Genomic DNA, 14,275 nt, shown 5'->3' on the forward strand with positions numbered 1-14,275 from the left:
TGTGTGCCTTTAACAAAAGATAAATAGTGCCTTAATTAGATCACACACAAAAAAAGGAAAGTGACAGTTAAAATAACACATTTTATGCAGAATGACAGTCTTTACAACTTGGTCTTTCCTATACGCTGAGCTGTAAATCCACTGATCTTTGTGCATCGTGGCACTGAGGAGTTTGCCTTTCTCTTCACAGCAGTTTCTTTTGTTGACTTTATTTCAATATATCGCTTCAAATTTCAGGGAGACTAGATGTCAAACATTTTTGCAAAATCGCAGAAACCATAGAAACCTTACAATGTAGAGAAAGGCCATTTGGCCCATCAAGTCCACACCGACCCTCCGAAGATTAACCCACTCAGACCCATTCCCCTACCTTACTGCTCTAGATTTACCCCTTACTAATGCACCTACCCTTCACATCCCGGAACACTATGGGCAAATTAGCATGACCAATCCACCCAACCTGCACATCTCTGGATTATGGGAGGAAAGTAGAGCAGCTGGAGGAAACCCATGCAGAAATGGGAAGAATGTGCAAATTCCACACAGTCACCTGAGGCTGGAACTGGACCTGGGCCCCTGCCGCTGTGAGACAACAGGGCAAAATGTTGAATGGTTAAAGTTTTTGCATTGAAGTAGTCATTTGCTTACAAAAACTTTCAGACAGAAGTCTAAGGCAATTGTTTGTGGTCTTCCAACCTCGCCATAAGCTTTGAATAAGAGTGCGTACTTGCTCATGATTCCAGTACCTGTAACAAACCAGTTGGACTTTTAATTGAGCTTTTAAAAAATATGTAAATCTACATTTCTATTACATTTAAGAAGCTTCCATGTTAGATTGCACCACCTGTTCATAAACTGTCAGTTTCTGTTGTAATTTTTGTTTGTCACACTTCTCTCAACTGAGGTTCCTGTGTTTACAGTTGTAATAGAGTCATAGAGATGTACAGCATGGGAACAGACCCTTCGGTCCAACTTGTCCATGCCGACCAGATATCCCAACCCAATGTAGTCCCACCCGGCAGAACCTGGCCCATATCCCTCCAAACCCTTCCTATTCATATACCCATCCAAATGCCTCTTAAATGTTGCAACTGTACCAGCCTCCACCACATCCTCTGGCAGCTCATTCCATACACGTACCACCCTCTGTGAAAAAGTTGCCCCGTAGGTCTCTTTTATATCTTTCCCCTCTCACCCTAAACCTATGCCCTCTAGTTCTTAGGAAACTGCCACTACAAATGTGCCACAATGTATTTACACATTACAACCAAGTCTGGCCGCAGTGCTAGTTTCACATTTCCCAACTCCTCAGCCTGTACTGTAAAGCAGTATGCCTGTCTAGTTTGACAACATTAAACGTTGGTCAAAAGAAAAGTCAAAATGAAAAAAATCGTATGAGCTAACCCTCTCAAGTCAATTTTTTGAATTTTATGAGATTCCTCAGGAACAAAGCGGTTGAAACTACGAATTAGTTTACCGCACCAATTGGTCAGTGGCAGTGCCTCTACCTCTGTGCCAGAAAATCTGGTTTCAAATGCCACCTACCCTGGAGATGCATTGTAACGTGTCCAAGCAAGTTAGAATCATAGAATTCTTACAGTGTGGATACAGACCATTCAGCCCATTGTTTCTATAGTGACCCTCCAAATAACATCTCACCCAGACCTACCCCCCCATCCTATCCCTGCAACCCTGCATTTCCCATGGCTAATCCACCTAACCTACATATACCTGGACACCATGGGCAATTTAGCACAGCCAATCCATCTTTGGATTAAATATAAAAATAAAGTTAATTTAGAAATAACTTACAAGTGATCCAGGCAGTGGGAAAGCCCAGTGGCAGAAAGTCATAATATGTGTTAATTAATTATTACAGTTCTAAATTTATCTTTCATTTGTTCCAATCTGTATCACATGTCCTGCTCTCATAGGTTAAAGTGACATATAAATTTATCACACTTCAATTTCTAAATTATCTCACATAGCTTCATAAAATCACTTCCCTCATTTTTTTTCTTTGCAGCTGTAAACCTGCAGTTTTCTAGGCTGTCCTCATAAATTTATCTTGTGCTGCTTGGGACTTGCCTCGGAACATTGCTCAACAAAATACTCTAGATACCAGAGTCAACTAGAAACTTCAACTCTGTCTCAGATTACTAGTAAGACACTAAATATTTGGTTAAAGTGATAACAAGTAAGCTGGGATGCATTCACTATAACACTAACAACTCAGAAAGAGAGCAAATGTACTTTTATAATAGAATAAAAATTTCTATCGCGATTTAAAGAGGCAAAAATTTCTATCGCGATTTATGGTGGATGCTGGAGAAAATGACTTTATTCTAGAGTTAAAATTGAAGCTAACAAACATGTGAGGAGAAATGTCACATGTTGTGAACAGATTCATAGCTAGCACATGATGTTTGGGACTTTGCAAATGTCAGGAAAAATAACCAACTCAAATCAATCAGGGCAACAATCATGTAACATCTGCAAACTGATTCCATTCTGGCTGATAGCCTCCCCTACAATTCTGAAAAAATGGAATTTGAAAAATTTTTAGAAAATAATTATGATGACCATTTGAGTCAAGTTATACCACCAGTTGAGTGGGTTCAAGTTATTTTGGCTGCAGAAAACTGGAGATGTGTCATAGGTCTTCATCTCAAAGTAACATTTGTACCAGGCAATGACCATCTCAATCAGGAGATCCATCACTTCAATGGCATTACCATCACTGAATCCTCAATTATCAAAAATCTGGCAGTTATAGACCACAAACTATATCAGACAGCAGTATAAGTACTTCGGTGACATAAGCAGGTCAGAGGCTAGGAAAGCAGTGTCTTCACACCACCTTCTTCAGGGAACCTAGTGATGATCAAGCTAATAAGTAAAAAGGCCTCACATTTTTCAGCATGCTTGTTAACAGCAAATCGGGCATTGACAGGAAAAGTCTTTTACAAAATGAGGTGGTAAATGATTGAAAATGTTAAATTTACCAAAACAAAAGCAGGAATACTAAAAGGTACTATACCTTTAATCTGTATTGGTATTGGGAGGAGGGTCCCCCCTTCAGATTGACATTACTTCTCCAAATTTGTTTCTTTAATATACTCACATTCATTCGATCTTTCAGCTAATAAAAAGCGTTTTTCACAAACATTGGCTGCCCAAAGCACTTCATAAACAATGAGGTACTTTTTTTTTCCAAAAAGAAAAGTGCAGCCACTGATGTAATGTAGAAAATGTGACAGCTCCTCCCAAATAGCAATGTGATAATGGCCAGAAAATTGTTTTTGAGATGTTGACTGAGGGATTGGCTAGTGCAGCAGGCAGAACAGTATTTTTACAGTGAATTTTTACATCCATTCAATCAGATGGGGCTTGGTTAAACATTGGATCTCAAAGTGCAGCACTCCCTCTGAACTGGTCAGTCAGCTTTAATCTTTGTGCTGAAGGCCCGATGAGAGTCTTGAACACTAAACCTTGCAACTCAGAGATGCGAGTGTGACCAACCATGATTGACAGAACAATGAATAATTCAATACTTAATTCTGAAATATATATGTTGATAGAGACCCTTTAGTATAAACGCAAATGTGCTTACCTCAATCTTTTCCTGTACAGCTCTTCATTTCCATCATCCTTGTGTGCTCTTATTCTGCGTCTCGATTCATCTTCGCCTGAGCTTGGTGAGAAAGCTTCATCCGAGTGACTCTGCTTTTGTCTTTTCTTTGGTGCTTTCTTAAATGTGCCATTGTCGGACACTTCATCATCACTGTTACCAAATTCATCTGGATAAAGTAACTCCTCATCAGGAACATAGAGTGACTCTTCACTCTCTGAGCCTCTGTCTTCTCGCCCTCCCACCAACTCTTGCAGGGAGTTCTTCTTGGTTGGAGCTCCAGCTTTAAATTTAATCTCAAGAGTCTTGCGCTGCAGTTTCTGCAATTGCTTTTTCAGTTTGCGGTCTGTTCTTGACACAGTGCTATTTTTCTTGGGGCCACCTTTTGGATTTTGAGTTTTGCCATCTGATGTCTCAGTTTCGGCCTGCACAGAAACTGCTGCTTTTCTCCTCTTGGCTCTTTTTGTGAAGGACTTCCTCCGAATTGCAGCCATCTTTGCCTGATCGGCCAGATACTTCTCAAAGTCTGATGCATCATTCAACATGATCTTGCGAGGCTCCTTTTTTGTTTCTTTCTGAGGTATTTTAGTGCCGAAGGGTGTCATCTGTCCGGTGCGGATGAGATGCTCCCATTCTGTTTCCTGTGCCGGCATTAACATACTTCCTAACGACGAAGGACCTGGTTCTGACAAGGACATTCAGAGAATACCATCAAATGTAACAAGAATTTACCTTCCTTTGAAAGAAATATTTCCTGTGTAGTGCTCACAAGAATGTTATTTTATAGCATTCAAAATAATATTGCCACTGTGGTCCCAAGTAATGTACACTAAGGATAGTTTCAACTGTTTACAGATTTGCATCTTCTTGTTGGCATTTCATCTATTAATATTCATATATGGAACACAAAATTCCTAGTCTGCACTTCCTATTGGAGGAAATTGAGCACTTCTTGTGCTTTGAATAGAATTATATCCTCAGGTGTTAATTAAAGACTCCTCGCTCTCACTCTCTCTTCAGGCACCACAGCCTAAGAGGGTATCAGCGACCGTGGACGTCCAGGTGTTGGTCTATGATTCTGTTTGTCAATGAAATGCAGAGGTTTGTAGGTGCCTTCTGCAGGTTACAGCTGATCAGTAGACACACCTACTTTTCCTTTGTTTGTCAAGATTTGCATATTGATTATTCATCTACTTGGTCAACCTTCACCTTCTGTGGCTATCAAGTCCCGGAATGAGACTCAAATCTGGAGTTTCTGGCTGAGATAGTGGCTACACACTGTGCAACAAGATACCAGCAAAGACCCCTCTACTCGATCTAATGATAACGTAAAAGTCAGCAGGCGAAATGTATCTGAGGTGTATCTAAGATGAGTAGTCTAGTACTCAATTCTGTCTAGTTTAATTCCTTCACACCAATGAAAAGCCACCTAATCCAGTTTTCATGGGGAAAAACAAACAAACACATGGACCGATCCCTGAGGGACAATGGATTGCCAAATTTTAGTCTTGTATAAAACCCAAGGTATGAAAATTAGAACCAATACACCACAGAACAAAATAATCAAGATGTGGTTTTATGCACTCAGAAAACCAGAATGGAAATGACAGGATATCACAGCGTAAAAGAAGGCAGTTTCAAGATTAGAGTTCATCTCTAGGAAAAGAGCAAGTAATGAAAAATTCAGACAGGAATTGTCTCACTTCAATGCAATGTTTAATTCAAAATTAAATTTTGGCTACTTACCCTATCTTGTAACTCTTGGGTTAAATGAAAGGCTCAATGTATGTTCAACAACTGTTGCTTTTGAAAACCAATATGATTCATTCCTCAATTTATTTTTCAGAAATGGCAACATTGAACTCTTTAAATACTACAGATAGATACAAAAGACAGCACAACATAGTTAGGCCGTCTGGTTTATTTTTCTGAAGCCACTTGGCTTCATTAAATATCTGTTGGCTATCCATTCCTGCCCAGGTTACACAAGTTTGTGGATAAGAGACCGGGAACTTATTTAGGTCATTAGGACCTGTTTAGGTCATTAGCAATGAAAATCAGAATATACTTGGCAAATACATCAGTTTATAAGCAAAGAAAGTTTGATAGCATTTTACACAAATTGAAGATCATAGAAAGGGGAGTAAGGTGGACCAAAACCTTGGGAGATGAGTGCCAGGCCAGGGCCCTCATAAAGAGAAACAGTAGGCAGGGGTCCTGAATGCTTAGCACCAGCTAGGAATAGGACCCTCGGTCATACTGCAACATTCACTCTTATACTTGTGTTATTCTACTTAAAATTATTTGCAACAAATGCAATAATGATCTGATCACTCAATCCGACTGTAAATCAAATTTTAATATGATGATAAAGAAAGAAACATGGCACTAGAGGATGAACTTAAAATGAATATTGATACAGTTGGGACAGAAAGAGAGATGTCATGTTCTTGAATTTACAAAGGCTTTTGATAAGATACCAGACGATAGGTTGATGTCAAAGATTAGGGCACCAGGAAACACGGAACAAATAGGTGAATGGATAGTAAATTGGCTAAAGACGGGAAAGCAGAGAGTGGGGGAAACGAGTGATGATTTTGACTGAAGGAAAGAAGGCAACAAGCAGCATTCTATAAGGTCAGTGCTGGCATCACTGTTATACATAATTGGCAGCCACAAATAAATAACTCAATATCAAAATTCGCCAAACAGGGATAAAGTTAATACCGAGGAAGAATAACACCGGATTTTTGAAACAATTGCTAAATTGCGCAGGTAAGTAGCAAATAAATTTAAATACCAATAAGTGGGAGGTGTACACATTGGTGGCAAAGGCAGAAATGTAACCTCCACATAATTGGAATGGAGTGGTAGAGCAAAGGGAGTTTCAGGTGAACAAATCAGTAAAAGCAGGATCACAGCTCAGTGAAGCATTACATTTAAAAATACTAGTAAAGCACAGGTTTTACCTGAAGAGGAACACACTTGAAAGGTTATGAAGTAATGTCATTCTTGTACAGTTTCCTGGTCAGGCTACTCTAGCATACAGTGTACCATTCTGGTTTCCATACTAAACAAATGACATTGAAAACCCTTATGAGGAATGGTACCAGATCACAAAGATAAGGAAAAATCAAACAGGGTTTTCTTTTCTCTTCAGAAAATAGAAGACTTGGAAAATAATGGACACTGGATAGGAAAGATGTGGACTGCTTCTATTTGTAGCAGAATCCAAAACGAGGGACTATAAATATGCAATATTGACTAATAAATCTAACAGGGGAATAAGGGGAAATTTCTTTACTCCAAGTAGTTTCAGTAAGGAACTCGTTACCATAGCAAGTGGTGAACAACTGGCTTAGACGCTTTCAAAAAAGAACCTTTAACAAATAAATAAGTGTAAAGGCAATAGGAAGATTTTCTGAAAGAGTAAGCCAATGGAATAGGAGTAGACTCAAGTGAAACATCAACACAGACTAATTAAGTCAAATGGGTAAAAACAATGACTGCAGATGCTGGAAACCAGATTCTGGATCAGTGGTGCTGGAAGAGCACAGCAGTTCAGGCAGCATCCGAGGAGCAGGAAAATCGACATTTCGGGCAAAAGCCCTTCATCAGGAATAAAGGCAGAGTGCCTGAAGCGTGGAAAGATAACCTAGACGAGGGTGGGGGTGGGGAGAAAGTAGCATAGAGTACAATAGGTGAGTGGGGGAGGGGATGAAGGTCCATAATTAGGTCAAATGGCCTATTCCTGTCCAGTGCTTTTTTGTGTATAACTGCACTGAGCTTGCTACCAGAAAGTTAAATTTGTTGTACTGCTACATTTACTAAGCGTGATAGCAAATCACTAGTGTTTCAATATCCACTTCATGCACTTTGTGGTTTTGAGATAAACTGTGGAAATTAAGACGACAAATCAAAACACCAAAATAATCGGAGTTAAAAATCACACAACACCAGGTTATAGTTCAACAGGTTTATTTGGAAGCACTAGCTTTCGGAGCGCTGCTCCTTCATCAGGTGGTTGAAGGAGCAGCGCTCCAAAAGCTAGTGCTTCCAGATAAACCTGTTGGACTATAACCTGGTGTTGTGTGATTTTTAACTTTGTACACCCGAGTCCAACACCGGCTCCTTCAAATAAAAAATAATCAAGCACTGTGAACATGATAGCTGACAAATGGGACTAAAAGACTCTGAATCTCCCCAGCATTCACATGATATTCTCACTAATGTCAAAACTGTGGGTGTTTCAAGAGTACTTGACAATTCCAATCAGCCACACAGAATACTGGTTAATGTTTTAGAATCTACCTGTTTGAAAATGTTATTACACACCCTCTGAAGCAGATGGGACTTGAACCCAAACATTCTGGCTCAGAGTTAGGGACACTATAACTGCATGATGCTCATTAACTACTCAGAGGTAAACAATCAACCTTGTTGATTAAAAGAAATCTTGATCATAATGAGGTTTTGCCATCTCTGATCCATTTAGAAAAAATATAGCAGACGTGATGAAAGACTGACAGGTGAAAATCTATATAAAGCAGATATTAAACTGTCACCTTAAACTTTTGTTTACCTTCATCGCACGATTCGTATTCAGCTTCAAGCTTCTGAATGTCAGCACCACTGAGCACTGCCTGGAGGTGTTTCTGTTTAGCCTTTATCTTTTTCAACTGTCTTTCCTTAGGAACAGGGATAAAACAAAGTCACCAAGGAGAATAATACTCACAAACTACTTGATCAGAGACAAGGATGTTCCTCTAAGAGAATATATATTGATTGCGGATGCCCTGTATAATTACACTGTTTACATAGAAAGGATCATAGAATCCCGACAGTGTAGAAGCAGCCATTTGGCCCATCGAGTCCATACCAATCCTCCAAAGAGCATCCCACCCAGACCCACCCCAGCCCTGTAATTTTGCATTTCCCATAGCTAACCCACCGAGCCTGCATATCAATGGATACTATGGGCAACTTAGCATGGCCAATCCACCCTAACCTGCACATCTCTAGACTGTGAGAGGAAACCAGAACACCCAGAGACATGGCGTGAAATGTGCAAATACCACGCAGTCACCAGAAGGTAGAATCGAATAAAGGTCCCTGGCGCTACAAGGCAGCAGTGCTAATCACTGAGACACCATGCCGCCGTGCATGCAATTAGACATTATATGTGCACGCAAGGTACATTATTTGATCTCTATTTAGGCTGTTGTCTTTAGGGACAGACACACACACACACACCCCTCCATGAATGAAAAATAAAAGTGAAGGCGCACACACACACACACACACACACACACACACACACACCCCTCCATGAATGAAAAATAAAAGTGAAGGCGCACACACACACACACACACCTCCATGAATGAAAAATAAAAGTGATTCTCGAGTGAAAAAATTGGAATAAATGACAATAATTTGCCATCTCTAAAAAAGGATGAAAGGACTCTTGAAGGGTGGCACGATAAACAAGAGACGAACTGCACCTTGTTATCCTTCTGCCTTTTCACAGACTCCAGCTTTCTCCTTACTTCCTTGTTTGTAGCAGCATGAGGAGTCAACTGCTCAATGATCTTATTTGTTTGCTTCAGACAGATGGTGGTGGACCTAAAGTTAAAGGTAAACACGTGAATAATTCTCGCCTCACAAAACAGAAAAACTTTGCGTCAGAACTGCAGTGACAAACGAATCCAGGCAGATTGGTGCACAGCTAATGAAGAGCTGATGATGGGATTGTCAGAAATCTAGGACAGATGGGTTTCAATTCATGACTGCAGTTAAACTGACTGACACAGCCTAACTCATTGCAGTCTGAAACACTGAACCAAATCTCACTCAGTTCCTTATGACTTCCTTTATTCAATATCAATCGGGAGAGAGTGAGGACTGCAGATACTGGAGATCAGAGTCAAGTGTGTGGTGCTGAAAAAGCGCAGCTGGTCAGGCAGTATTCGAGGAGCAGGAGAATCGACGTTTTGGGTCTAACATTTGAATCTCATTCCTGATGAAGGGCTTATGCCCAGAATGCCGATTCTCCCGTTCCTCGAATGCTGCCTGACCGGCTGTGCTTTTCCAGCATCACACACTCAACCACACTTTTCAATCGCCCCTCTGAAAAAATCTGCTTCTAAAACCATTGATAGGGGTGCTATATTGGACAGGAATTGTTGACTCTAAAAGCCTCAGAGGTTCCCTGTTTATATTCTAAATGGGCATGGAGAGATATCCGTGCCCACCATATGGCTCTGGTTGCTTCTTGAATCTTCGTGTTGGGGGTTTCTTACCTTGAGGAACCAGGAAGCCTCACCAATGTGGACACTTACAGTCATAGAGTCATACTGTACAGAAACAGACCCTTTGGTCCAACCAGTCCATGCCAACCACAATCCCAAACTAAACTAGTCCCACCTGCCTGCTCCAGGCCAATATCCCCCCCAAGCTCTTCTTATTCATGTACTTATCCAAATGTCTTTTAAATGTTTGCTTTGAACGCTTCCTCTGGACGGTCATACCACACACTCTGTAAAAGAGTTGCCCCTCCTGTCTTTTTTTTCCTGCCAATTGTGTGGCAGACAATTCCCAGGAAAGCCCCAAATCTCCAGTTGAAGGCTGCACCGCGCTCTCCAAAGGAAAACCCAACCTTTTGAAGCCAGGTTTCCATTGGTAACTGATCACAGAGCAGCTCCCACTGAGAAGTTAGCATTTGCAGCTTCTTCAAGGCCCAATCCATCAGAACCTGATTCCTGCCACAAGGTGCAGAACTGGCAATGTGTCAGTATTTGGGTGCTAGAAATGTAGGAAGGGGTCAGCAGCAATACTACAGCATAACGCTTTGGGAGCAGCAAATTCAATTCCAGTCCCCCTTCCAAATGATATCGCCACTGCCATTTATGTCCAATGCAGTATCAAGTACATTGATTTACAGCCTAGCCTAGTCCAGAGTATATATTTTATAAATTCAATACAGATTACCAAAATCAGAATTATGCATATCAGTGAGAGTGAACATTGTCAATCTTGATCAGAAACATTAAATTGAATTGCTTTAGCCCAGTATCATTTAAAATCTTCAGTACCTCAGATCATCTAAAACAGAACAGTACTCTTTCTCTGCATCTGCTCTTTTGGCGGCTTGACTGGCTTCACTAATCGCTCTGTCCACTTGCTGGAGAACTCCCTGCTCCAATACATCCTGGTCATAGACATCGACTCCGAGACCTTGCAGCTCCAGAGCCTGGGCACTCTGGTCCACGGCTTGGATCTGCTGCCGATCAATCTGGACGATTTTCTGAGTGCTCCTTATGTCGGCAGGCTGGAAGGCAGTGGAAGTGGATGGTCTGCTATCCGAGGTATCACAGTCAGCAGGAGCATCTAGATAACTAGCCAAGAATCCATTATCTTGAAGAGTCTGGGGAGCCGCCGAAATGAAGTGAGCTTCAGAATCAGCCACACCTGGTCTGTGGCAACCTGCTGAATCATCAGCTGCAGGATCTCCTGCGGTCGGCATTTTATACAATCTGTTCATTGGAGAGATAGAGTGAATGGATTTAGTTAAAAATTTTGAGCACACAAATAACATACAAAAACATTGTTCATGGCACCATGGTCCTCTGAGTCACAAAGTTCAAGTCCATGGGTCACATAATCTCTTAATGGGATGACTACAAATATTCTTTTATTTCTCTCTCTCTATAAATAAAACAAATATTTGGAATACTTCATGCCAAATTGTGCCCTCTGTAGAGTTTACAGGGACTCGGAGTGAAAAATATTGTCTCAAATCTATTTAATTCAGTTTGAACGGAATATCAGTAATTTGAAGTATAAACTCTGCTTCTCTCTCCATGCTGGTGACACTATTGGACCCACAATTTTTATTTACTTTATCTTAAATATGCTGTTTAGCAAACATTGTGCAAATAAATTAATGCAACAACTGTAGTCTACATCTGTTTATTGCTTATCTTCACCTCAATTAAAGTTTGTCAACAGTTATATTTATCTGTTCATTCATAAAACAATTTTAGTAAATATAATTTAATGGAAGTTCCATAGACATTATTCTCATAAACTTCAATCAAAATGAGCATAACTTCTGCATTCACTTGTGCGATACAAACAGTTTACAGACAAGCAAAAAGGAACAAAGCGACATTGAAAATACAATCCCTATAACTGTTTAAAAATATTATCAGTCCATGTCTAACCTAGTTTAAAAACAGAATCCAAATTGGTACAATTTTAAATATTTTAATACGTGATATTTAATACAGATTAATATATGTACTTTGAATATCCTATGTTTAATCCCAGTTAATATCTGAACCCAGGCAGGGTTGTGGGTAATCCAGATTAATACCTGAACCCAGGCCGGTCTATGGTTAATCTGGGTTAATAAGTGAACCCAGACCAGTCCATGGTTAATCCGGAATAATACCTGAACCCAGAACTGGTCTGGGTTCAGATATTAACCTGGATTAACCATAGTCAGGTCTGGGTTCAATTATTAATCCGGATTAACCATGGACTGGTCTGGGTTCAGATATTAACCCGGATTAACCATACACCGGTCTGGGTTCAGATATTAATCCGGATTAACCATAGACCGGTCTATGGTTAATCTGGGTCAATAATTAACCCAGACCGGTCCATGGTTAATCCGGATTAATAATTGAACCCAGACCTGACTATGGTTAATCCGGGTTAATATCTGAACCCAGACCGGTCCATGGTTAATCCGGATTAATAATTGAACCAGACCGGTCTATGGTTAATCCGGATTAATATCTGAACCCAGACCGGTGTATGGTTAATCCGGGTTAATATCCGAACCCAGACCGGTCCATGGTTAATCCTGGTTAATATCTGAACCCAGAACAGTCTACGGTTAATCCGGGTTAATACCTGAACCCAGACCGGTCCGTGGTTAATCCTGGTTAATATCTGAACCCAGAACAGTCTACGGTTAATCCGGGTTAATACCTGAAGCCAGACCGGTCCATGGTTAATCCTGGTTAATATCTGAACCCAGAACGGTCTACGGTTAATCCGGGTTAATACCTGAACCCAGACCGGTCCATGGTTAATCCGGGTTAATACCTGAACCCAGACCTGTCCATGGTTAATCCGGGTTAATATCTGAAACCAGACCGGTCAATGGTTAAGCCGGTTAATATCTGAACCCAGACCGGTCCATGGTTAATCAGGTTAATATCTGAACCCAGACCGGTCTACGGTTAATCCGGGTTAATATCTGAACCCAGACCGGTCCACGGTTAATCAGGTTAATATCTGAACCCAGACCGGTGTATGGTTAATCCGGGTTAATATCTGAACCCAGACCGGTCCATGGTTAATCAGGTTAATATCTGAACCCAGACCGGTCTACGGTTAATCCGGGTTAATATCTGAACCCAGACCGGTCCACGGTTAATCAGGTTAATATCTGAACCCAGACCGGTGTATGGTTAATCCGGGTTAATATCTGAACCCAGACCGGTCCATGGTTAATCCGGGTTAATACCTGAACCCAGACCGGTCCATGGTTAATCCGGGTTAATACCTGAACCCAGACCGGTGTATGGTTAATCCGGGTCCATTACCTCAGACCGACCCCGAATGTCTTCCATACTCACCCGGGACAGGCTCCAAATCCAGGCCCGACCCGGACCATAGATTCACACAAACCCAGGCCCCACGACACACACACACACACACACACACACACAGGAGTCCTCCTAACACAGCGGCACCCACAGGCTGGGAGGACAATGCATAGGTGGAGCCCTCCCAACACAGCGGCACCCACAGGCTGGGAGGGCAATGAACAGGTGGAGGCCTCCCCAAACAGCGGCAGCCACAGGCTGGGAGGGCAATGAACAGGTGGAGGCCTCCCAACACAGCAACACCGACAGGCTGGAAGGACAATGCGCCGGTACGATCCTCCCAAATGGAGCGGCACCAATAGGATTGGAGGACAATTCGCAGGTAGAATCCTCCCAACACAGCGTCTCCCACAGGCTGGGAGGACAATGCACAGACTAGGCCCCGAGCAACACACAAAGACAGAATGGAGACACATGGACATCGGCACCAACAGGAGAAGCCCTCCCAAAAGAACGAAATTCAGGGAAGGGAGGATAATCCACAGATACTGGAAGACCCACAAGAGGCTAGCGACATTGGCAAGAAGGCAGTTAAATCTACAAAAAAAACCACATTAAGAGCCCTACCTAAAAACAACGACGCTGACAATGTGGAGCCCTCCTCAAACAGCGCCTCCCATAGGACAGAAAGATAATGAACGAAAGGAAACTTCCCACCACTCGGGAGGGGAGTAGAATTACAGATACCGTCACCGGTGGGGACCTCCTGGTACAGCGACACCCGCAGGAGGGGAGGGGAAATCACGGGTACTGTCACCTGAGGGGACCTCCCTGTATGGCGACACCTACAGGCTGGGAAGACAGAACTACGCACAAATTATGATTTTTAACCAGGACATTTTAGTAGGCAAGGATGGGCATGGAAATGGTGCTGTTGGACACAGGAGGCAGTGAAATGAAACCTCCAGGAATGTGTCCAGCCTTGCATCAGCAACCCTAGGTTAAAGATTGTGGCCAGGATTG

General features: G+C 41.8%; 1 protein-coding gene across 4 annotated transcripts in view; it reads right to left on the minus strand.

The window, feature by feature from the left end:
- Positions 1-13,952, minus strand: part of ercc6 (excision repair cross-complementation group 6) — a 56,611-nt gene extending 42,659 nt beyond the window's left edge. For 2 of the 4 annotated variants that reach the window (XM_072583203.1, XM_072583201.1), the window contains exons 1-5: positions 13,283-13,399; positions 10,724-11,164; positions 9,134-9,254; positions 8,214-8,319; positions 3,614-4,316 (exon numbers count right to left, since the gene is read on the minus strand). In XM_072583203.1, the coding sequence (XP_072439304.1) occupies positions 3,614-4,316; positions 8,214-8,319; positions 9,134-9,254; positions 10,724-11,164; positions 13,283-13,320 (1,409 nt within the window). In that variant the 5' untranslated portion in view covers positions 13,321-13,399. Of the gene's footprint in view, positions 1-3,613; positions 4,317-8,213; positions 8,320-9,133; positions 9,255-10,723; positions 11,227-13,282; positions 13,400-13,879 lie in introns of those variants that run through there. The other 2 variants (XM_072583202.1, XM_072583200.1) reach the window with 2 other exon arrangements.
- Positions 13,953-14,275: the final 323 nt, after the last annotated feature.

This window comes from Chiloscyllium punctatum, chromosome 13 (assembly GCF_047496795.1).
Source record: "Chiloscyllium punctatum isolate Juve2018m chromosome 13, sChiPun1.3, whole genome shotgun sequence".
NCBI classification, from domain to species: domain Eukaryota; kingdom Metazoa; phylum Chordata; class Chondrichthyes; order Orectolobiformes; family Hemiscylliidae; genus Chiloscyllium; species Chiloscyllium punctatum.